The following is a 23613-nucleotide window of genomic DNA, read 5'->3' as shown; positions in this document are numbered from 1 at the left end:
AACCTCAGGTTCAGGAGAAACAGTGTGGTTTTTGCCCAGTTCCAGGAACATTGGACCAGATATTTACCCTTGCAGAGTTAATGAGGGGATCGTAGGAGTTTAACCATCCAGTCTACATGTGTTTTGTAGTCTTGGAAAAGGATTACAACCCTGGTCCCTGAAGGATTCTATAGGGGGTGTTAAGGGAGTATGGTGTACTGGAGCTGTTTTTATGAACAATTCGGTCCCTGTACAACCAAAGCAAGAGCTGTGTCTGCATTCTTGGCATTAAGTCTAACAGTGCATTTTGGTCTCTGCCAGGACTGCCCCTTGTCACAATGCTGTTTGTGTTACAACTATGGCAGGACCGTGGTCTACCAGCCGGGTAGGAGGAGGGGGTCTGGTAGTGGGACTCAAAACAGAAAAGCTTATTTGATTCAGTCCTGAGAAATACATTAGAGGAAGACAGCCAAACCTAATTAAATTCAAATTAATTTTATGTTATTTGTAAAATTCATAACAAGGAATTACATTGTTACCATTTTGTGGATGAAATCTACATATTGGGTACATTTAAATAGTAAAAAAAAAATAGTTTTTTTCTGACTAAATAAGATTATGTCATGGCTGCTGGTAGCCACGCACACAAATAAGGTCTGAACCCAAGAGCAATATGGAGTAATATGAAGAATAGTTTATTTCTAATGATTTGAAGGTAAGGAGGTTTCCAGGAGATTCTGGTTTTGTGGGTTACTATAACTAGAGCGGTTGTTAGTGAGTTCCAAGGAGAATCCATAATGTGAAGCAGACAGATTCTTACTTATTTCCAGGAGGGGTTTGACACAAGAGGGGTACCAGGAGTTGTAGACGGTTGTGAAACTGTTCAGAGGTGCAGGCAGGGCTAGCAGACATACTCCAACAAGCGAAGGAGTATGGTTCAACAGGATTCCAGGAACAAAAATTGCAATGGGGAATAAATGGAAAAGAATATCTTTGATATGCGAGTTAACCATGGTAACAGATTTACCACAAAGGTAGTAAGACAATCTGGTGGTGTCTGTGGCTCCAGCCAGTCCTTATAAAGCCAGTTACTGGTGAAGGTAGATCAGCAAGAGGTGTGCTGCAGGAGCTTCACAGACTCCGCCTGACACTCTCCATGACCTGCTCTGCCCCACCTGCAACACACAGTCTACAACTCTGACAAATAAGTGTTTATTTGAATTCTGCAGCTGGAAGAAACTGTGGAGCAGCATTATATCCTTTACTTTTTGTAAAAAAATTGTCTAGTTTTACTTATGTCAAAGAAGATAATAAAGGCAGCACAGAAGCTTATTTCTTTAGCATACAGTGAATTCAAACAGCTCTTATCATAGCAAAAAAAGAAACTTCATTTCACATAGTTACTGGGGACAAGAATGAGACTTTTCAAACTGGCCGATTGTGAAATTTCTGATGCATCTTTCATTCTCTGTTTGGTAATTCATCTTTTATCCTCTGTTTGCAGCATCTAACTGGCTCTCTGTTAGCAGTGGCATTCCTTACCTCATTTGGAAGCTCTATGCTTTATGGCTACAACCTTGCTGTCGTCAACTCCCCTGCTGTAGTAAGACAAACACATGCACACGCAAGCACACACTTATCCTAAAAGCCCCCTAATTTCTGGAATGTTGTGTTCAGTTAACCATTTTGTTGGAACTGAAGATGGCACAGAACAATTTCTGCTATGGCATGTTGTGGAGACGTGCCTTGTGTTCACTCATGACATAGCCTGCTCCTTGAAGGTTTTAAAATAAGACTGCCACGATTTCAAAGAAGGAGAAAACTTTTACCCAGTAGGTTCAAATCAAATAACTCAGAAAGATAATAGTAAAATAAGAAGTGGGGCCTCTGGGCTAGCATTATCTGTCTGCTTATCGGTTCACACTTTCATTCAACACCAACATAAAAATGAAATATTGGAAGCAAAGTCACCTCATGGCTGAATTTAGTTTGTAATACAAAACTCAAATATTAACAAACAATAACAGAAACCTATTGAACTTCTTATTAGGCTTTAAATAAGTAAGCATTGTGAACACAAAATTATTATATTATCCTCAGCAGAAAAAGCTAATTTATCTTTGGACTTAAAGGGGAACTCCGGTATTTTTAAACCTAGACCTTATTTCTGGCATGAAATATGTTTATCTACTCACCGAGAGGCTGCATCGTCTATAACCTGTTCACTCCGTTATATGGATCTCGAGGAATCTAAATATCTTCCAAAGGACGCCGATTTTCACCAAACTGCTCTTGTTGAGTAGATGAACATATTTCAAGCCAGAAATAAGGTCTAGGTTTAAAAATACTGGAGTTCCCCTTTAAGACTTTTAGACTTTCCCTACATTAATGAATTAGTTTCCTGAATATCTGAGAAGTAAAAACAATGTAGCTTATTAAAAAATATCTTGTCTACACACTTCAGTTATACTCCTAAGAGCAAAACTAAATTCTGCAACCCACTTCTAAAAGCCTGTTTTCTCAGTCAGATTCATAGTTTAAATGACTAACAGAATCTAAAGGTTTTCAAATTCCTTAATCTATCATTTTATTCAAAACAGATTATAGAAAGTATATTGAATCTTGAACCTGAGACATTTGACTATTTCATGAATAACATTTACTCATCTTAAATTTGATGGCATACAATGCTCAAAAAAGTTGGGTCAGCCATGTTTACCTTTCCACTTTTGAAAAGAATCTGGAAATGTCTGGGAGCTAAGACCAGTTGATTAACATTTGGGAGAGGAATGTTGTGCCATTATTATCTGGTGTGACACTTTCCAGTTCCATAGGCACTAATAGAACCTGAAATCTGCAGAGATGCAGGCTATTTAACCAAGAGCTGATAACACTTCACCTTCACTCTGCTCTTTAGTTCTGAGGACGCAGTGTCCAGAAAGAGTTTAAAACTTCAGTTACCATATAACAGTTTGCCAACTTTGTCTCAGTCCATTTTTTATTACCTTTGACCCAGAGAAGACCCTGGCGTTTGTGGATCATATTCACATATGACTTCTTGCTTGGATCATAGGGCCTTAATTTTCACTTACCTTTATTTGTGAATGGCACTGCATACTATGTACATAGACAATATTTCTGGATGCATTTCTGAGCCTGTTTTTAACGCAGTCCTGCCTGAAACCCAGTGACAATGGCATTCCAATACTGATTATTGACAGTGTCCTTTCTTTCAAAGATGTCTCCAGATTCTCTGAATCCTTTGACGATTATTTGATGATAGTCTGTATTGTAGAAAATGGAATATTCAAAGTTTTCATAATTTTCTGTTGAGGAACATTATTCAGAAATTGCTCCACAATTTGTTAATGCAGTTTTTTTTCAATTGCTGTACCATGTCAGTTAACCTTATTAGACACATCATGATCTTTTAGCTGTTTAGAACCACTTATTTTTTCCGCCTTTCTCTTATTACTTTTTTTATGTTACCGCAATCAAATTTAAGATGAGCAAATATTTCTCATAAAATAGTGAAACATCTCACTTTTTACATTTGATATGTTTTCTAAATTCTGTTGTGAAGAAATTATTAGTTTATGAGATTTGCAAATCTTTGCACATTTTTATTTAAGATAAAAAGATATTCGATTTTATACAAGGTCCCAACTATTTTGAGACTGGGGGTGTCAAAAGAAACTATCAGATGTGGAAACTGAAAGTTTCTTGTTTTTTTACAATATAAGCTCATTTGCAAGCAATAGTTTAGAATTAAATTAGAGCTGTTCAAATTGTTGCTGTAAACACTGTTGAAACATTTACAACCTTTTACAACATCCTGGGTCAATTATCAACAGATCAGTAACATAGATTGATATAAACGGAGCATTCCAAAGAGACAGAATATTTCAGAAATATGTTCAAGCCCTCAGCTAGCATAGAAATGAAAACACAAAGGCTTAAGCTCAGAAATAGTGCCATTGTTAGTGTAGTTTGTTACTGCATTCACAAATATATGTTGAAACTCAGCCTTGCATAGATAAATTATCTATGAACAAGAAGTTGAGATACTGTTGCCCTCTCTTGGCCCAAACATGTTCAGCATGGATAGAGGTACAGTGAAAACTGTCAGGCTGTGGCCTGAAAAAATAGAATTTTTTTCTCATTCAATCAACAGAAAGAGAGAAATAACATCCAGTTTGTTTTTAGTACATAATTCAAAAGCCTGCAAGCTGTCTGAAATTTGTAGTAGCAACGTTAGTATTCTGTGTTTTTTTAATTATTCATACTGAGCATTTTTTTTCGACTTTTCTGCACTGGTTTGGAAGCTGAGATGCTTATAAGTTGATTCTCCTCATATTTTTGACACCTTTAAACATCTGTTATGATGAGCTGCCACAAAAAAAGTTGTTTACCAACAGGAGCAACTAATAGAACTAACCAGCTAAGCTAGCTAAAGCCAGAAATAAGACGCCAAATTCCCAACGATTGAGTAAACGCTGTGGATGTTGGGCAGGAGTTAGACACAAAAGACAGGTGGACATAAAAATTAGGGGTTCCTTTGATATTAATGAGAAATATTCAGAGCTGTTGGCACATAGGCCACATAAACCTAGGGTGCCACCTGTTGGAGGAGGCACTGCTGCAAGCCCTCAGAGAAACAACAAAAAATAACCCTCATTTGACCATTAATTAGCTTCCTTTGCTCAGCATACCCTTATTGTAATGCCTAATGTATCATACCAAACACCATCATAAAGCTCTCATTTTCAACTTTCAGAAATTTTTAAATTGCACCAATGGTGGTAATGACAAATGCGAATGCTGAAACCTGTTGGCAGCAACAAGATTGTTGTTCAAGGATTAAAACAATAGAGAAAATAGAATAAATAACATATATTTATATATTCGCAGCCTCGACTGGCGCTCTTTCCTATTGCTCTGTCTTGAAAGCAAACAATAAAAAAAAACCCAGAAAAATAAACAACACCACTTGTTGTTTCTCATTATTTGATTGACCAGACCCTGAACCTGTCCCCCTGAACTGTAGCTCAGGAGGAAGAGCAGTCGCCCACCAATCGGAAGGTCGGTGGTTCGACTCTGGCTTCCCCAGGATACATGTCGAAGCGTCCTTGGGCAAGACACTGAACCTCACGTTGCCCCCCCAGTGTATCATTGGGGGTATGAATGTGTGTGAATGCTTAGAAAAAGCACGTAGTTATATCCTAAGACGTATGTATGAATGTGAGTGGGGTGAATGCGGCATGTAGTGAAGCGCTTTGAGTGGTCAGCTAGACTAGAAAAGCGCTATACAAGTCCATTTACCATTTACCACTATGGAAGAGGGGGATGGGACGAATTATCGGTGCACATGACAGCTAGCGGTTCCTATTGACATATGTCAATGTTTCATTTAATTATTCTTCATTGTTATTTATGTTATTTTTAGTGTGTGTTTGTTTGTGTGTGGTGTGTTTGCTCAACAATTAAACCTTTAAGGTTAGTCATACTGTTGTCCATTAATGTTTGGGGTGGTGTTTGGACGCTAGCGGAATAAATTGTACACGTTTTCTAATATGATCAATCTGCTTGAATGTTTAGTCATCCACTAAAATTAGAGCGTATTTTCCTAAAGAAAATGAGAGTCAAACTTAAATGAGACATATTATGACCCTTTTATCACAAACTGATGCAAATTCCTGAGGTCTTGACAAAATGTCAGTGAAATGTTTTGGTTGAAAAAAAGTGACCCACTTGACTCCACTGTGCTCTTCTCTTCTCCAAGGGATGATTTTTTTAAACCTATAGTATTTAATAACTCTTAGCACATGTTACTACAGTATAAAAGAGTATACAGTAAATAACTTGAGAGACCATACAACACACCAAACAGATTATTAACTGATTATTCTCAATACATTTCTCTCAAGTAAAGCGCAACAATGAACAGCTAGTAGAATACCCATCTCTCTTTAAGGCACAGTCAGTGGGGTTACATGGCAATGTAAAGAATCGGATTAATGTAAATGTAGTTTATTTATACAGCCCTTTACAACAATCCATTTCGGTGTACCAAAAGTGCTTTATAGCAGATAATAAATAAAGAAAAGAATAAGTAAAAACCAATAAAATAACAGTAAAAACAATAAAATACAACAAAATCGAATAAGATGAGTGTCATCATACTACTCAGTATTAAAAGTCATCTGAAATAAGTAGGTTTTTAACCTCGATTTAAAGAGGCCCAGGTCAGAAATAAGATGCATCTGGGGGGGAGCTTATTCCAGAGGCTGGGGCCAGCAACGGAAAAAGCTCGGTCACCCCAGTTCTTGTATTTTGACCTGGGCCCTTACAGCAAAAGTTGATTTGTTGACCTCAGAGCTCTACCAGGATTACGGACAGTTAAAAGCTCAGATAAACATTGTTAATTTGTTTGTCAAACCTCAGATGACTGTCAAAGGTCACTCCCAGATTTCTGACGGTTCACCTGAGCTTTGAAGACAAGGTGCTAAAGTCAACCGTCACAGTATCCCCAAACACAATACATTCAGTTTTGTCATCATTTAAATGAAGAAAATTTTGGGCCAACCACTGCTTAATGTCAGCAATACAATCAAACAAAGAACATTGTGCAGTGTTACCATTTGGCTTCACTGGCAGATAGATTTATAAATCGTCTGCATAACAGTGAAAAGAAAGGTTGTGCCTGGCTATAATTGACCCAAGTGGTAACATGTATAATGAGAAAAGGATAGGGCCAGAATAGATCCTTGTGGGACTCCACGGGAGAGGAGCAATGGAAGAGGACAGGTCACCAACCATAACAGAGAAGGTTCTACTGGAGAAGTAAGATGTAAACCACTTCAATGCAGTGCCGTGGATGCCAACATAATTACTTAGATGTAATAGGGGGACTGCATGGTCAACCGTGTCAAAGGCTGCTGTGAGATCAAGCAGCACTAAGGCAACAGGGCACTTGGCATCCACAGACAGAGCAATATCATTGTGCACCTTTAACAGTGCAGACTCGGTGCTGTGTCGAGACCTAAATCCAGACTGGAACTTCTCAAGAACAGAGTTATCCTCAAAAAAGGACTGTATTTGTATAAAAACAACTTTTTTCTAAAACCTTAGAAAGAAAGGGCAGTTTGGAAACAGGTCTAAAATTTGATAACATTGAGGGGTCAAGATTAGACCTTTTAAGAAGGGGCCTGACCACAGCATGTTTAAAGGCAGCTGGGACAGTTCCTAATCTAAGGAAGGAGACTGGGCCCCACAGTATTAAAAACTATTTTCAACACTTTGGCAATTTGTAGGTTTCAGAGATTTCACTACATCACAGAGACAAGAAAGGGAAACCAGCTCAAACTGATCAAACACAGCAGAATGAGTTCAGACAACAGACGGATCCTTATTTGTACTAAAAATAACATTAGTGTCTGTTCTGACAGAATCAACTTGGTCAACAAAATAAAGAAGAAAATTCTCACAAGTGGCTATCGATACATCAGTCACAGCAGAAGTACATGGGTTAACAAGAGCATTAATTGTATTGAATAATACCTTAGGACAATGACTGCTGCTAGAAATAATATTAGAGAGGTACTGAGATTTTGCTTCACGTCTAGCTCTCTGATTATCAGTGAGACAGTCCCTTAACATTTCCAGAGATACATGCAGTTTGTCCGTCTTCAATCTGCAACGTTGCCTGATAGCGCGGGTGGTGTCGTTCAACCAGGGGTCTGTTCTTGGCTTGACAGATTTTTGCCTAAAAGGGGCAAAAGAGTCCAGAATCGCAGGTGGAATGAAAGGAGGAGAGAAAATTATCAGGACAGATAGGGGAAGCCTAGCCATTCAAGGGAAACTGTGAGTCATTGACAGCAGCAGTAAATTCATCGGCTGTGGAGGGAGTGATGATACGCCACTGATGGGATGGAGTAAGTGGTTTGTTCACTGGTTGGGGGGCTATCCATTCAAAAACAATAAGGAGATGATCTGAGATTGCAGTCTCAGAAATCTCTTTAAGGGAAACTGAAAGCCCAGAAGAAATAACAAGGTCCAATGTCTGCCCCAGACGGTGTGTTGGTTTATCCACGGATTGAGTCAAATTAAAAGTTGCCAACAGGCAACAGCAGAAAGTCCCCCTCCTCGCCCGACACTCAGAACAACTGGATGGAAGGAGCTCAGAGAACGCACTGTTATTTAAGCCAGGTTTCAGTCACCAGGAGGAAATCCAAGGAATTCGAAATAAAAAAGTAATTTAGGATAAATGTCTTATTTGCAATGGATCTGCTGTTGATGAGAGCCATGCAAACCAAACGGGGATCCGTCTGTTGGTAGACCCAGTTAACTGGACGGAGATTCTCCAGCGCACGGCCCCATCTGCGGATCCTCACAGGCCGGCGACAGGGACGTGGGTACCCGGCGTCTGGTACGGCTGGTAGCAACCATTGGTAGGAGTAATCCACGGAGCACGTGGTGAATTGGACATTGCGTTCTGCGCATGCTTGAGATTTTTTCCGGGGTCGTGACCCAGAAGTCAAAGGAGACGGTATTACTGTTGTTGTCGCCACCGTCGGAAAGAAAGAAACAACGCGATGGAGAATGCGCCGTTGTGCATCGCGTTTGTACAATAACCATGCTCATCACAAACGAAATGTAGAGGGACGTAGCTTCATCTTGCTCTTCGTTCGCGATCTCTCTCGAATGCCTGAGTTTGTTGTTTTTGGTGGTGGAGAGGTGAACCGGAAGTGGCTCTATTAGTTAACAGTTGAAATAGGTACAGCGCCACCTATCGTACCGGGGTATGACATGCTTTATGCCAATGATTCGATTTATTCAACACCATATATAATTTGATAATTGCCCTTGCTAAAATAAGAAGCACAATCCAACTATAGCTATAATCTAATTAATCTCATCATGTAGACCCACTGAGTCTTAATCACAATACATTTTTCAACACAAGTCAAATAGATCCTTTGAGGAAAGCAGACAAAGTTAAATTTAAGCAGAAAACTATTTCTCTCTACTCTACTTTCTACACCTTCTTTCAACCTGCAATAATACAAATGCAAGTGGATATTTCTTGAACGTGACACTCTAGCAACACTCAATATAATAACCAAACATCATGTAATGACAGTTTGGTGAAACACAAATATTGTGGAAATCATGGACATCTATGTGGACTCTTCAAGCTGTTTTGGCTAGCCACAACCAATAACACTTTTAGAGGAAGGTTGCCAGTTAAGAAACAGATTAAACTCTAACACCAGTTGATAACACCACTGAAAACATACAAATGAATTGCTCTGTCACGCATTGGCTGTATAAACTCTGGATTTGACTCTCGCTCCATTCCTCTGCATTTTGTCTAAAATTTTAAGAACTATGGTCCTAGTTAATTATGCTGTACGAATGGTACGTTTGATGACAAAAGGAAAATCAGAATTTCCAACTTCCAGTTGATGAAAAAAATGTAATTGTGCCTGTTAATGTCATACTACTTGTCATAATGTAGAATATTGAAATACTGTTAGAGAAATATTAACTAATTTGTTTCTTAACTTAAGTGAACTTGATAACTGATGAAATTTAATGTTAATAGCAAAGCAAAGGCAAAGAGCAAAATACTTTCAACTTCCCAGATCTAAGATATATTTTTATTTTTTATAGTTTATCTTATTTCCATAGTTTAGCCAGAAAGGCCCCATTGAGATACAAGATCTCTTCTTCCAGGGAGTCCTGGCTAAAGCTTGTTTTATAGTTGACATTTCGCTCACGGCGCGGACGGCGTGTGACGTCAAAATTATGTATTTCTGCCCAGCGCGCATCATGAAAAGGCGGCGCGTAGTCGTGCACCAGTCAAAATTTATAACGACAAACCGGATGAACCAATTCAAAAACAGACTCAGCAAGGAAATGTGTCTGTACAGGCACCTGTACGACACTGAACTGAAACAACAGTGACCACGTCAACTCCAATAACTCATGGACAGAGATTGGCAGAACTTTGAGGAAAGAGAGAGAGTTCTGTAAGAGTGCGTGGAAGAAGCTATGGGATAGATATGTGAAAGCTTGAAAGGCAACGATAATTCGATAATTCGTGTCCATTGAAGCACACTATTTCATAACAAACCATCAAAGTAACAAAAGTAACACAATAAACATAAAAGTCCTATAACAATATTCTAAGCACTATATCAGACTATAATGATGATAACACACCTATCCCAGAGTAGTTAGCGGTAACCTTCACATAGCAGCGACGCCTCTCTGACGGAGAAGATTGCAACTACTGGCGCAACGACTCGTGCCACTATATATGGCCGCAACCCATCGCGGCAACCATACTGTAAGCTTAAGATGCAGCATAAGAAAAAATATAAACAGAAAAGTTTTAATTATAAGACTATTTCAAATGTTAGTAATAAAAACAAACAAATAGGGAATTAAAAGAAAAAGATGATGCAGCATCATCTGAGGTTGTCCCCGTTAACAGGACAAAACATAATTATTCAACAATAATGGCTATGAGAATTTGAAATGCCAGTGTTTTGAGGATGTATTCTCATAACAGGACTTCACCCTGACAAGACCCCTTGGAAAACGGAAAATGGAGCTGTTAACATGTGATAGATGTTGTTAAAAGTTATCTTTGGACTTAAACTGTGTCTTCTTAACCCTTAGATGTATAAGGGTAAAAAATTACTCCCATTAATTTCCTATTGATTTTAATGGGAATATTTGATTTTGATCAGCTGTGACTGACAGCAATATATATTTTGTGTACCACACAGACTATATCAAAAGTGTCACCTCTAAAGATTATTTTACACTGCAACATGTTTCGAAGTCCTTTATATAATCCCACATACAAGGCCACCATGGCTGTTGGATAATTTGAAGATATTCGCTGCGTCTTGTGCTTTGATGGCAAGAGCCATTCGACTGGAAACAGACCACATGGCAGCCTTCCGCTACATATAGGACCTGTTCCTGGTCAACTGCAGACAGCGATTCATCCCAAGTGATTGTCTCACTGTAGACAATCACAAGCTTGTGCCATTTTGAGGGAGGTGCAAGATTTTACAGTCAATGCCAAACAAGCCCGCCAGAAAATATTCTAGGTTTGTGATGCACAAATCTCCTATGCAATAGATGGAATAGTTTACACGAGGAGACAACCAGGGGAAGAAATTCAGAAGAATCTGGGCGAAAACATTGTCCGGCAGTTGAGTAGTGATTTTAGAAACACAGGGCACAACATCACCATGGACAACTTCTTCACCAGTGTGCCTCTTGCACAACACCTCCTGGAGAAGGATCTCAATATTGTGGGGACTCTACGCTAGAACAAGCCAGACATCCCTCCTCTGATGAAGGCTTCTAAATCCAGGTGGATGAAACTAGCAGAAAGAAAAAAACAGAAGTCTTCACATACTACAATAAGACCAAAGGAGGTGTAGACACCATGGAGCAGATGGCTAGCACATACACCTGCGAAATGTCAAATGCAGAGGTGGCCCATGATGCTGTGGTATAATATCCTTGACATTGATCAACATTAAAAATGTTTGAAATAAAATTATTTCAAACACTTGAAATACAATTATTTCAAACATGAAATCATTCTTGGGTGGACCAAATTATAGTTGATTAAATTGTCTTGTGTGAACAAAATATATTACAAATGATATATTTGAGGATTATTATTAAACAAAATGACAAGAATAAAATAAAGCACATTGATTCTAACACAGGTAATTTTTGACCCAGTGTAGGGTCCTGTCACTCATGCATCTAAGGGTTAAACCTAAAGTAACTTAGTCATTACGGGGCCTAAACCAAACAAACAACAATTGAGCAAATATATGAATCCCTACTGAGTATGATTAAGAACAAACTCTTTTTCCTTTCTGGAAGCCCTATATATGAGTTATCCCTGTATCACCTTCCCCATTTCTTAAAGTGGATTGGTGGCATTTGCCACCTGCAAAGTTGATAGAAATACATTTGAGTCACTTGACTGTGTCATTTAATTAATTAATTTATTAACTGGCATTTCACAACATAACTGCCTGTATCATAAAACTCCTATGTTTTGAACTGTGGACCTCCCATTTAAACAGTCAATGTGCCATCAATTTCAGTTAACCTATTCTTTCTACCAAAACAAAATATTTTGCTCCATGGACCTCAAATAATGCTATGCAAATAGAGGCTTCTCATTACTTAATTCTTATCGCCCCAACCAATCCTACTTGATTGAAAATGTGGTCATTGTGCTGTAATGAGTGGTGTTTTAAAGACAAGCTCATAGCCCTTTTGGCTATGTGACTGTTTTCTGACAGCAGCAAGGCAAGTGGTAGGATGGTGTTTTTATAAAACCAGTAGTTGTCAAAGAAAACTATATGGATGCATGGTTCAACAAACTACAACATTTCAAATCATAAGCTATTGTTCATTTCCTTACATTACCATCATTGATATTGTTTTGTTATCATTTTTTATATAGATTTATTTATCATGGCTTGGGCTGAAAAAAACAGACATGTCCTTCTGTCTTTACAATGTGTATGAAAAGATCTATCCCCTAGTACTGTATGTATATCAAATCTATTCAAATAAATGACCATGCTATTCTAAACATGTTTTGTACTAGATTAAGCTTTTGTCAAAGTTGATGTTTGATTTCTTAATTTCAAACCACTTCAGATCTACTCAGTAAGCTGTTGCATGACATTAAAGGATATATTTAAAAATAAAAGCCATATTAAAAACAGGGGCATTTCTATCACATAAAATTCAGAAAGGATTGTTTTTTCATGTAGTACAGGAAGCCTTAATATGCAGTCACAGCTGCGCATGCAAATAGTTGGTTAGCCTTTTGTTCTATTGTTTTTTTCAATTCATGCTTTGATTTTTTTTTGTTTGCTACAACAAATCTTATATAATTTCTACAAAACCAAACATAATGAATAGCAAACATAAAATGGGACCAAAATACCTTTTAAATTGTTCTAGTCCAATATTTGCAACAGAGGAGAAAAAAAAATCATCAGTTCATTAGTATTTTTTAGAACCATGCTGCAACAATTTTACCATGATCCTGCATGTTGCCTATATTAGGTTCTCTATATTTAATTACCTAGCTAACTATTGTTAGCATTAAATATTCACTTTTTGCACTTTTTCAAAAAAAGTTAATGCTACATTGAACAACGTTTTATCGACTTACCTGGCAAGTTTTTGCAGTTTGGAAGACTCGCTGCCTGCCTGCGAGTGTGGACTGACCGTGTTGGCTGGCCAGCTGTACGGTATGCAGCAATTCCAACAGCACCAACTGGTTATATGCTGTAAAACCCACCCTCCTCCCAAACATCCTTGCTCAGTGCCCCTGCCTGTTGGTCATTCCTCATAAGCAGCCCGTTTCTTTTGTGGCTCTGTCCTCATCTGTATACTGCACCATTTGTGTTTTTTTCTCCAGATGGAATTATGCTATCACCATCAAAAATTGATTCGATAGACCAGAGGAATTTATTCCCATTTTGACTTTATTCTTGAAGTAGTATTTCAGCTTTATTCTCAACATTATGACTTCTGTTGAAATAAGAAATTAACAAAAAAAACTGACCTGCAAAACCCGATCTTCACATACAAATTGATGCATAAATGCAAAAATATTTACAGAACAAAGTATAGATAATCATGAAATGCTTAATATTTTTGTGAACATGATATAACACAACACTGAACCATATGTGTTAGAAATTTGGGAATTGTCTGCTGTGATACCATCTGGACAAAAATTTAAATCAGCAAACCGGAGTAAAGTCACAAATGTAACATAATCCCCAAATTTACCCAAATTGATCTAATCCGCATGTTCAGGTGAATCAATAAATGTAAAATGTGTACAGAACAAATTATTTATATTTGCAAGTCTTTTGCATAAAATAATACATATTTGTGGAAAGTGACATTTTTATGTAACCTGCAACATATTTTTTGATTCACTCAAATGGGTTACAAATATCAAAGTCCAACAAAAACTTCCAGAGCTGTCCACTGTGCTGATTAGCTTGTAAAACATTGCTTTTTGCAGGGTCTGGAAAGTCTCATCCTCTTAAAATCCACAGTCATTTGCTTTGTCGTTTCATGTTTGTCACGGCCTCAGACACAGATGCAGGGTCGATTCAGAATCAAGAGTGTTTATTTATAAACAACAGGATGAGGATCTCCAAACAGAGCAAAAGAGAGGGCTGTGAAACTCCTGAGCACTCTCCTCAATAACTATGGAAGAGGAGGGTGTAGCTATGAAATAAAAAAACTCTCCACTCTAGGAGGAAAACAGAAAAGGCTATAAAAAGATAACAAATAAACTCACACACTCTCCTATTGAGGCAGACTTAAACAAAAGAAGCTCTCTCAAAAAACTATAAATCTTAACTGCGGCGTAAAGATCTTAAAGAACGAAGCACAAATTTCGTTCGGTCATAGGACCTCGGTGGCAGCGGAGTGCTGGGGCAGGACCTCGGCGCCGGCCGGCTTAGATGTGGTGGCGGCGGCCGGCTTGGACATGGTGGCGGTGGCCGGCTTGGATGTGGAGGCGGCAGTGGGCTTGGACTTGGACGTGGAGGTGGCGGCCGGCTTGGACGTGGTGGCGAGCTGTGGAGATGGCAACAGAGGAGCAGACACTGGGGAGGCAAAAGGAGAGGTAAGAGTCTCGCGGAGAGCTCTCGACACTTCGCCTGATTTATACAGGGCCGCGAGTCGGAAGGACCTCATGACATTGTACACAACGAACCGTTACACCAAACTGATGATCAGAGGAAGATGTGGGCATGTTTGAAGTGACGCAACAAAGTGACGCCAGAGCAGCTGCAGCTAAAGCTCTTCTAGCGGCTCTCCCTAACACCTCTACGGGCCCACTGTACTGGGTAAATGTCACTTTCTGCCGATCCTCATCTGTGACTACACAATGCCGCGGACCCCTTTTCGGGGTCCCCGCGCGGAAGTTTCTTTCTTTTTACTGGCCTTATGACCAACTGCTAACAGCTACAAACAACTAGCTTCCCCGTGTAAACAATCGTTGGTCATCACGCACAAATGCCACATCATCACGCAATACACCGTCGCTGCTGGAGTTTGTTTTTTCTCTCTTTCTCAGACTATCTCATCTTCTCCCGATGGGTCCACTCACCTCTCCACATGACTGTAATAGCTGCCTCCACAAGTCCCAGAAGATCGCGGAGCTGGAGCAGCGGATCTCCAACCTGTACTGGATCAGGGATGAAGAAGCTGTCATTGATCCCGTTGTCGCAATTAACGCCGGTCCTCCTGGGATCACTGCAGATATGGACTCCACGGTCCCAGAACTCAGTGCATCACCTGTCGGCTCCACGACCACCGCTGACTCCAGCCGAGAAGACAGTCCCCCTGCCATCTGAGCTCCAAAATATTTCAAATATGTCATCCATCACTGCTTCACTTTGGCCGGCCCTTTCAGCTCCCACTCCGCATCTACATCAGGACTCGTAGTTGTTGCTGGGGGCCAGGCCAAAATGGGCAACCAAGACAGCTGAGGCCACTTTCACCTTAAGCCCAAAACTGAGGTCTAAAGTAAGCAGTTCCACACCTAGCCAAGAACAATGGTCCATAGTACATGGAAAAAGACAAAAAGGGTCCAGTTCAATATTTCTGCCGCCATCCCAGATCAAATTAGACAACAGATATGATATCCTAAACATCAAGGATTTTCCTCCACTCCAGTCTGGTCCCAGTCCTGCCCGCTCTGTGTCTGATCTACTGCCTGCTGCCCAGAAGATGAGTGGGTCCGTAAGACCTCCAGGCAGATCTGTGACCTCCACCTCACGGCGTAAGATCGTCAAGCAGGCTGCTCTTGCGGTGAGACGCTCCGGTGGTCTCCCTCGCTGGAAAAAGTCAAATAGCCCACCTGTCACCACTGAGTCAGTGACGTCACTGGACATTCCACCAACACTCCCCTGAGACCAGCAGTGCTCGCCTCTTCGTCCACATCCCCTATTTCCCCCAACTACAGCCATAGTGGGTGACTCCATAACAAAGTACATCCGCTTCTTTAATTCCACCACTCACTGCTTTCCAGGAGCCACCGTTGCAAAAATCACAGAAACACTCCCGAACCTAATACAAACTCTTCCAGACTCCATTAACCATCTTCAGCACGTCGGAACCAACGATGTGGTTTGGAGTCAGTGCTGAAGAGCAACTTTAACAGTCTGCTCGCTGCATTAAAAAACTTTCAGTTGGCTCCTCCAGCTCCATTCTTGGCTTTAGGCTGCCTGCACCTGTTTTGGCTTTCATTTCATAGACAATTTCAACTTATTTTGGAACCGCCCCTCCTTTTACCAGCACTCCATCCAAGTAAACTGGGTACACACATGCTCACGATCAATTTCCAGTATACTGTATACACCAGTCATCAAGCACATGCGTGACTGTTTACCAGTAACACCCCTTTCCCAGTACCTATCTCTTCTTCTTCTACGGACTATTCAGAGGGCACGGTCTCTCGGAGCTACTTCGCCAAGAGGCCACAACCAACACTACCCCCACAGACAACTGGTCTCCCACAGACCAATGTACTGATCTAATTTCTGGTATCCCCAACTCTAAGTACAACTCTGAGCCTAGCCCCAGACCTGTGCTAATTAAAACCACTACTGTTACCTCTAGCAAATGGCATAGTAAAATGTGTTATAAACCTGAAACTAGTCCTAGATGTCTGAAGACTATCCATGTTACGAATGTATCTCCTCTTGTGTTATCTGTCAACACCCCACAGATGAAACTGGCCCTTCTAAATTTCATATCACTAAACAACAAAACTTTTCTAGTTAACGATCTGGTCAAAGAAAACAACTTAGATTGTACTTGTCTTACAGAAACTTGGCTAAACGATGACACAGCAACAGCAACACTGATAGAAGCGTGTCCATCTGATTACAGCTTCCACCAAGTTTCTAGGAAAACAAAAAGAGTGTTGCAGCTATTTTCTCATTTAAACTGTTGCTTAAAATCACGGAACTAGGTTATTTTACATCAATTGAATATCTTGCCATAGAGCTCAAAACTGAATCAATACTGATTGTTATTATTTATCGGCCACCCAAGCACTCGCCAATATTCATACAAGAATTCTCTGAGTTATTATCTCTATGTGTCACCAGATACGACAAAGTAGTTCTAAATGGGGACCTAAATATACATGTAAATAACAAAGCAGACCCAAGAACTATTGAGCACTTAAACCTCCTCGTCGGTTTTGATCTAACTCAACACATAACAGATCCAACACACCAGCACGGAAACACACCAGATCTAGTAATTACTAGACTAGACTAAACATCAACAATATCTCAATATCTGACCTACCCCTCTCTGACCATCATTGTATAATTTTTGATGTGGAAATCACCTCAACAGAAACAACAAAAGAAATCTTAGTTCAAAGAAGACATCTTGATGATGAAGCCACAGCAAAATTTTCTGAGCAGATTACTCTATACGAGCTAACTAGTCATGAATGCCCTCTGAATGACATCGTAGAGAACCTTAATGATGCACTATCATCTGTTCTAGATTCTGTAGCTCCACTGAAAACCAAGAAGGCCACAAACAGAACCTCCCAGTGGCTGAAAAATGAAAATTATTATTGTTACTATTATCCACCATGATATCTATAAAAATACACTAACTACCTATAACAAAACCATCCGCCTAGCAAGGAGATTATTTTACAACATTATTACAGAAAATGCTGGAAATTCTAGAGTTCTCTTCTCCACTATTGACTAACTGCTAAATGCTGTTCCTACAAATGTAACTCGGCAACCTCCGATATTGATCCTATACCCACAACATTCTTCAAGCAAGTCTTTGATAGCGTCTCAGGTCCGGTCCTAGACATTATAAACACATTCCTTAAAACTGGCATTTTCCCAGATACCTTTAAAACAGCTGTTGTAAAGCCCCTAAAGAAACCCAAATTGGATAACAATATGCTAGCAAACTACAGACCGATATCAAATCTTCCATTCATCAGCAAGATATTGGAAAAGATAGTACTAGTTCAACTGAATTCCTTTCTTTAAGAAAATAACATCTTGGAAGTCTCTCAGTCAGGTTTCAGAAAATATTACAGCATTGAAACTGCCCTCACTAAAATAATCAGCGACCTCAGACTTAACTCTGATGCAAATAAAGTGTCTATCCTTATCATGTTAGATATTAGTGCAGCATTTGATACTATTGATCATGACATCTTAATCAATAGACTTGAACAACATATTGGGCTCAATGACAGTGTACTGAACTGGATCAAAACATATATAAGAGGGAGGCGATTCTTAGACTTAGACTTAGACTTCCTTTATTGTCATTGCACAAAAAACACAAGGTGAATCTTGACAACGAAATGTCGTTACTTGGCTACCAGTGTAACAGAGCTAGACCTTATTCCTATACAATAAATATGTTTTCTATAACTAAGAGCTAAGAGCTAACTATATGCAGGGTAAATAAGTATATATATATTCATGTATATTGCACTAAGTTATTGATATATTGCACTAATTGTCAAAAGAAACATTAAAAATTGCACTGAGTTATTGCAAAGAGAAACATTAAATATTGCACTGAGTTATTGCAAAGAGAAACATTAAATATTGCACTGAGTTATTGCAAAGAGAAACATTAAATATTGCACTGAGTTATTGCAAAGAGAAACATTAAATATTGCACTATAACAATTGCACTTAAGAGAACTAGAAAAGAATTTCACAGTCAGAGTAAAGTAAGTGCCAAGGAGTCCCCAGGTTCATGTTGAAGACAAAACTAGACTAACTAAGGTGCGTGTATTGTCCATGTCCATGGGGGGTGGTTTTTGTAGTGTCTGTGTGTGTGTTTAGGGGTGGAGGAGTGTTATGTGGCGTTAAGCAGTCTGATGGCCAGGGGGAAGAAACTGTTCAGTAGTCTGGTCGTTCTGCAGGAGATGCTGCGGAACCTTCTGCCGGACGCCAGGGGGGAAAACAGTCCATGGTTGGGGTGGGTGGGGTCGGAGAGGATCTGGTGAGCCCGGGATAGGCAGCGTCTGTCCGCGATGTTCTTGATGCAGGGGAGCGGAGCCCCCGTGATCTTCTCCCCTGTCCTCACCACCCTCTGTAGAGACTTCCAGTCAGAGGCCCTGCAGCTCCCAGACCAGATGGAGATGTAGCTGGTCAGCAGGCTCTCGATGGTCCCTCTGTAGAAGGTCTGAAGGATGGGGGGCGGGAGGGATGCTCTCTTCATCCGACGCAGGAAGTGCAGGCGCTACTGGCCCTTCTTCACCAGTGAGGAGATGTGGGGTGACCAGCTGAGGTTGTCAGTGATGTGCACCCCCAGGAACTTGGTGCTGCTGACGACCTCCACAGCTGAGTCGTTGATAAGGAGGGGTGTGTGGGTGGGTCTAGATTTCCTGAAGTCAACGATAATTTCCTTGGTCTTGTTGACATTCAGGATCAGGTTGTTCCCTCTGCACCAGTCCACCAGATGCCGCACCTCCTCCCTGTATGCCGCCTCGTTGTTGTCCCGGATGAGGCCCACTACTGTGGTGTCGTCCGCGTACTTCAGGATGTGGTTGGACCTGAGGCGTGGACGGCAGTCGTGGGTCATCAGGGTGAACAGCAGGGGGCTCAGGACACAGCCCTGGGGGGTGCCGGTGTTCAGGGTGATGACGTCGGAGGTGTTGTTCCCCACTCTGACAGCCTGGGTTCTGTCAGTGAGGAAGTCCAGCAGCCAGTTGCAGAGGGGGGTGTTTATTCCTAAGGGCCCAGTTTGCCTACCAGGTCCTGGGGGATGATCGTGTTGAAAGCTGAGCTGAAGTCCAGGAACAGCATCCGCACGTGGGTGTTCTTCTCTTCCAGGTGCTCCAGGCTCAGGTGGAGAGCAGTGGAGACTGCATCCTCAGCACTGCGCTTGGACTGGTATGCAAACTGGAACGGGTCGTGTGATGGGGGCAGCGTGGAGATAATGTGGTCCTTAACAAGTCTTTCGAAGCACTTCATGATGGAGGATGTGAGTGCGACGGGGCGGAAGTCGTTAAGGCATGTGATGGTGGTTGTCTTCGGGACCGGAACGACAGTGGCAGACTTGAAGCACCGTGGGACGACGGCCTGGTCCAGGGACGTGTTGAAGATGTCCGTGAGCACGTGGGTCAGCTGGTCCGAGCATTCTTTGATCAACCGACCTGGAATGCTGTCGGGACCTGCCGCTTTCCGCGCGTTGACCTTCCTCAGAACTTTCCGCACTGCTGATGCTTCTAGTCTGAGCGCCTGTTCGTCGGGGTGTGGTGTCGCTTTCCTCGCAGGGTTGGAGTTCAGCTCCTCAAATCTTCCGAAGAAGTTGTTGAGCTCATTGAGGAAGCTGGTGTCGTTCTGGCAGGATGAGGATGTGGGTTTGTAGTCTGTGACAGACTGGATGCCCTGCCACAGTTTCCTCGTGTCTTTGGAGTCTTGGAAGAGACCTTGGATTTTCCGGCTGTGGGCTCGCTTGGCGTCTCTGATGGCCCGGTTCAGGTTAGCCCTAGCAGACCTGAGAGCCGCAGAATCACCAGATTTGAACGCAGCATTTCGTTCTCTCAGCTTCGCTCGCACCTCCTTGGTCATCCAGGGTTTCTGGTTTGCCCGAGTGACTATTGTTTTTGTTACTGTCTCTTTTTCCATGCACCAACTGATGTAGTCGGACACCGATGCAGCATACTCCTCCACGTTGGTGCGCTGGTTGTCTGTTGCAGCCTCCTTGAAGATGCTCCATTCAGTGCACTCAAAACAGTCCTGCAGTGCAGACATCGCTCCCTCAGGCCATACTCGCACCTTCTTCACTGCCGGTTTTTCTCTGATGAGCCGGGGCTGGTATGCAGGAATTAGCATGACAGAGAGATGGTCTGAGGAGCCCAGGTGGGGGCGGGGGGCTGCTCTGTAGGCCTTCTTTACGTTGGTGTAAACAAGGTCCAGCTTGTTCGCCCCTCTTGTAGCGAAGTCCACGTGTTGGTAAAAGTTTGGAAGCACAGTCTTCATGTTGGCCTGGTTGAAGTCGCCAGCAACAATAAAAACCCCTTCCGGCTGTGTGGCTTGCATGTCCGTGATGTTATGGTGGAGAACACTGAGGGCTTGCTTCGTGTTGGCGCTGGGTGGGATGTAAACAGCAACAATGGTGACGCTGGTGAACTCACGTGGCAGGTAAAAGGGTCGGCATCTCACAGTCAGGAGTTCAATGTCTGCAGAGCAGTGACTGGAGACCCAGGAAGCGTTGTTACACCAGCTGTTCTTCGTGTAGATGCAAACGCCCCCCCCTCGAGTTTTACCTGTGAGAGCGCTGCTTCTGTCGGCTCTAAATGTTGTTAGCCCGTCCAGGCTAACTGCGCTTTCTGGGACCGATGCACTGAGCCATGTTTCAGTGAGGACAATGGCACAGCAGTTTCTTGTTTCAAGCTTTGAATGTAGTTCCAGCTTGAGGTAGTCCATTTTATTTTCCAGGGAGCGTACATTGGCGAGCAGCAGTGAGGGAAGCGGCGATCTGTACGGGTTAGCTTTTAGCTTAGCTGTTAGTCCTCCGCGGCAGCCGCGCTTCTGCTTCCTGTCGCACCGTCTCCGACGTCTCCATGGGCGGCCACTAGTTGTGGGAGGGACCGCTGTTTCGCTGGCCGCTCGGTCCGCTCGGCGTAGCAGTCCGAGGCTAGCGAGTGCGGTCCGCGTCTCCGTGCAGAGGAAGTCTTGGAGCCCTAATTTCCTGAGACTAATTGCAGTCTTACGGGTGTACACTGTTCCAACACCATGACGCTGTGTTGTAGGTACAGGAATCGCTGTCTTAACTGCCGAAAGTAGCCTAAGGTTTGCAATGCTAACCGGAGCCGAAGAAGCCGCAGCCGAGCAGGGCGCCGCCATCTTGACGGCAAGACTATTCTATGTTAGCCTAGGAGATCATATCTCTAAGAAACATGAAAACTGCTACAAGGTAGCATAAGGGAGCTGCCTAGGTCCACTACTCTTCTCTCTATATATGTTACCCCTCTGTGATATCATCAGAGGACATAATATAGACTTCCATAGCTACGCGGATGATACACAATTGTATATATCCGCTGAACCTAACGATGTGACAGTAATACATTCCATCACAAACTGCTTGCTGGAAATAAACAAATGGATGAACAATAACTTTCTCAAATTAAACAAGGACAAAACTGAAGTTCTGCTTATTGGCCCTAAATCAAAAAGAGAGATACTAACAAAGAATCTAGGAGGCTTAACCCCCTGGCTCAAACCCGAGGTGACAAGTCTCGGTGTCATCCTAGACACAGACTTAAATTTCAACTCCCACATAATCAAAGTGACAAAAACAGCTTTCTTTCACCTCAGGAACATTGCAAAGGTGCGACCATTCATATAGCAAAGTGATGCCGAGAAACTAATACATGCTTTCATATCCAGTCGGTTAGATTAGTGTAATGCACTCTTCGCTGGTCTTCTGAAGAAAACCACTGAAAGACTCCAGCTCATTCAAAACTCTGCAGCCAGATTACTGACAAAAACTAAAAGGAGAGAACACATCAATCCTGTCCTAGCTTCTTTACACTGGCTGCCTGTTACGTGCAGGACTAGACACTTTCAAAAGGCATCTTAAAACCCATCTTTTCAAAAAAGCATTTTATTAATCTTATCGTGTCTTATTGTCCATCTCTTACCTGTTTTACCTTTGTTTTATCCCCCTATTTATTTCATGCATTAGTATCTTCTTGTTATGCACAAGGTTTCTTATCTTGAACTATGTACTGTCTAAAACTTTTATTCTTCTTACATGCATTGCTCCTGATGCTTGTTTTTATTGTTTTCATGTAAAGCACTTTGAACTGCAACTCTTGTATGAAATGTGCTATATAAAAATAAAGTCTTATAAAGTCTTACTCAGTTTCCTACCCATAATTGTCACACCTACAACTGCAGACTCGTGAATATTTCTGCAGATGACAAGACTCTAATTTATAATTGAAGTATCTAAGATGTGCAACCTTAATAGAAATTGTTATCATACCATCCCTGCATTGCTCCAACGCTACTAACGACCCTTTCAAAAACATGACCCCTTTTGTTGTGTGTTTGAGAACTGGTGTCTGTCTGTTAATAATCCAGACACATCAACAAACACTTTTTCAAACTTTTTACATAACATTGCAGGTTGAAGAAGAGCATGACCCTCACAGTGCTACCTCATATGTCCATATGAGCAGGGATTTGTAACTGTCTGATTCAAATAGTTGTTTTAGAAGGCCATGAGAATCCCAATAAGTTTATCATTAATATTCACTTAAGCAAATTATTTGGTATTAAAACATTTTATTATAATTTAAAGTGGTTTAATTTGTGGTAATCTAAAATTATTTTATTCAAAATGGTTTTAACCATTTAAAACACGATCTCTGACATAATGAAGTGCAAAAAAAGGGCCTTTTAATTTTAATTTTGAGAAAAAAAGCCAGTGCCTAATTGTCCTGCTACCTGTAGGGAGTCTTAATTTTTTCTCTGGGATAGTCTTTTACACAATGTATATATGCAT

At 41.2% G+C, this 23613-nt stretch overlaps 1 protein-coding gene across 1 annotated transcript in view; it reads left to right on the top strand.

Moving 5' to 3' along the window:
• Positions 1-23613, top strand: part of slc2a15a (solute carrier family 2 member 15a) — a 110481-nt gene that overhangs the window by 4303 nt on the left and 82565 nt on the right. The window contains exon 2 of the mRNA XM_072391613.1: positions 1484-1582. Coding sequence (XP_072247714.1) covers positions 1484-1582 — 99 coding nt within the window. The remainder of the gene's footprint in view (positions 1-1483; positions 1583-23613) is intronic.

Source organism: Leuresthes tenuis, unplaced genomic scaffold (assembly GCF_036924035.1).
Source record: "Leuresthes tenuis unplaced genomic scaffold, fLeuTen1.0.hap1 SCAF_8, whole genome shotgun sequence".
NCBI lineage: Eukaryota > Metazoa > Chordata > Actinopteri > Atheriniformes > Atherinopsidae > Leuresthes > Leuresthes tenuis.
Note: the sequence above shows the minus strand (reverse complement) of the source record. Positions and strands in the feature narration are given on the sequence as shown.